Raw genomic sequence first — 2,595 nt, 5'->3', positions numbered from 1 at the left:
CGCCCGCAAACCCCCGAGGCCCCGGCCTTCCCGGTCCCGTCCCTCCGTCCCGCTTCCACTGCCGGGACGTCCCCTCTCCATTTCTCCCGGCATCACACTCATACTTTCGGATTCTTCCGGGCTGCTCCGCGCAGCCCCGTCGCCTCCTCCAGCCTCGCCTGGACTCCTGGCATCCTTCCCTGCTCACCTTTCATTCATCCGGCCAACTTGTGAGTGTCTGCCTGGTGCCAGGCACTGTCCCGGCCCGGACTGTCACAGGAGCCACCGCGCAGCCTGCGGAGGGGACCCGCACCCCTGGGGGTGACGGGGTGGGTGTTTACCAGCTGCTCTCCCCTCTGAGCCAAAAGCGCGATGCACACGGTCGCGGGGCAGAACGGAGCCTCCTTAGAAGGGTTATGTCCCCTCTCCTGCGTGTTCTATGCAGCAAACTTACCCAGAGGACGCAAAGTGCAAGCAAACAGTAAAACTGCTTTAAAAAGGGAGGGAGGGAGGGAAGAAGAGAGCAAGAGACCGGGCAGCAAAGAATCGGGTGGGAAGTTAGGTTCAAACTCCAGCGAAAATGAATGCTTTCCCTGGAGCAGGATTCACATTCCCCAGAAATCTATCTACGTTGATAAACGCATTGATTATTCCCTTGTCTACACACCGGCACTGTGGGAACTGCTTTCTTGTTATTATTAGGCCACTGAGGCACATTTAGAACAATAATTGACTATCAGCACCTGCCAAGCACCCCGCTTGTCTTCAGGGACGCATGGGGGTGGGGAGAGAGAGCGACTGGATGGCTTACCGTTCCTGTGGGACACGTGCTTCATTGGTCAGAAAGGGGCTGAAGCTCCTCTGAGTCCCGGTCACCAGCGCCAGGTGCTGAAGGATCCCAGCAGTCTGCTCTCCAGAGTAGTTTATACTTTTACTCTGAAATCCCTAGTTATTGTGAATTTTTCATTTGTATTGATTCCCACACTGGCAGACTTGGGACCTTGGGGGAAATTATTTCACCTTTCTGAACCTCAGCTTTGTGGGACATAATCTAGGCACACTCCTGCCTGCCTATCTGTAGACTCTAAAAGATGAATTGAGATAATGTACGTAAATCCCCCAGCGCCATAGAACCTAAGAGCCGAGCCCTTTGAAAGCTGGAATTAGAGAAAGGTCTGAAAATATATGGCATAAACTAACATGGCGAGATTGAAAATCTACAGTTATGGCTCTTTGGGCTCCATATGCACCCATGATGCAAAAACTGCCCATCCCATACTTTATTCCATTGTGAACTCTTCAAATGAAAACATTTGTTTCTCCTGCTGCTCATTATCAAATATATTATTTATCACAAAGGTTTTTCTTCCCATCGCTCAAGAGCTCAGAACTTGCTGTTCGTTCTAGGATAGAAATCGCTGCCAACAAATGCATCTTTTCAATTGCTCTTAAGATTGGTTTTTATTTCCTCTAGAGCTAATATTGAGCCACGAACAATATTCAGTCAAATGCAGAGAAAACAAAAATTATTTAAGTAACGATTTCACTATATATCACTATACAGGTGACAGTTGTGTGAAAAACAACATTGATTTGAGCAAGAATTTTTTTTTCCAATAAAGGGAAAGATATAAAATAATTCTCCTTTCCCAGATCAATTTCATAAGCTATTCCCCTTGGGACACCCCCCCCACCCCTCCCCCAAAAGACTTCTGTACCTAAATAATGAGAGGTTTTGCCCAAGTGAACCCTAAATGCTCATGAGGAATCGACATATGATGAGACATCTTTGGTACAAAATATCTTCTCAATCCAAATAAAGTTAGTCAAAGCAAAATCAGGAAGTTTGCTGTCTGTTCCAGAAGGAATATTATTCCCCCATACTCACGGCTGGATCCTTCAGACCCTTCACATCTGAGTGTCAGTGCCACCTCGGAGAAGTCTATCCTGACCCATCTGAAAGGCATGCGCCACCCTCTGCTCTCGGAGCTCTCTGTTCTTTTCCATAGAAATCTGTCCCGTTATGACATAATTTTTCTGTTTATCTGTTTTTAGTATGCCTCCAGGGATAGACATAATTCCATGGCAGCAACCCTGTCTGTTTTATTCACAACTATAGGCCCGAGGCCTGACCCAATAAAACATTTTAAATACATTAAAGAAAAAAGGAAATAAATAAAAGCATGTCTTCAAAGGCCTCTGGCTCTCAAACTTTTGGATCTATGAGGATCTCCTGGACTTTCTTAGATACAACACCAAAGGCACAAGTAATAAAGGAAAGCTGGATATCTTGGATTTTTATTAAAATTAAAAGCTTTAAAGCTTCCAAGGACACCATGAAGAAAATGAAAAGACAACTCACAAACTGGGATAAAATATGTGCAATTCACCTATCTGATAAGGGACTTGCATCCAGAAGATATAAAGAACTCCTACAACTCCTACAATAATAAAAAGATAAACAACCCACCTTAAAAATGGGCACAGGATCTGAGCAGACATTTCTCCCAAGAAGATGTACCAATGGCCATTAAGCACAGAACAAACTGTTGGGCATCACTGGTCATTAGGGAAATGCATATCAAAACAGCACTTTCAGCCCTGACCTGGTAGCTC

The 2,595-nt window shown here is 45.6% G+C and overlaps 1 protein-coding gene across 1 annotated transcript in view; it reads right to left on the bottom strand.

Moving 5' to 3' along the window:
* The window catches only part of GPR161 (G protein-coupled receptor 161), a 42,847-nt gene extending 42,498 nt beyond the window's left edge, over nt 1-349 (bottom strand). The window contains exon 1 of the mRNA XM_006764184.2: nt 188-349. Coding sequence (XP_006764247.1) covers nt 188-194 — 7 coding nt within the window. The 5' untranslated portion in view covers nt 195-349. The remainder of the gene's footprint in view (nt 1-187) is intronic.
* Nucleotides 350-2,595: the final 2,246 nt, after the last annotated feature.

Source organism: Myotis davidii, unplaced genomic scaffold (assembly GCF_000327345.1).
Source record: "Myotis davidii unplaced genomic scaffold, ASM32734v1 scaffold401, whole genome shotgun sequence".
NCBI classification, from domain to species: domain Eukaryota; kingdom Metazoa; phylum Chordata; class Mammalia; order Chiroptera; family Vespertilionidae; genus Myotis; species Myotis davidii.
This window is presented reverse-complemented; position numbering and strand designations above follow the sequence as displayed.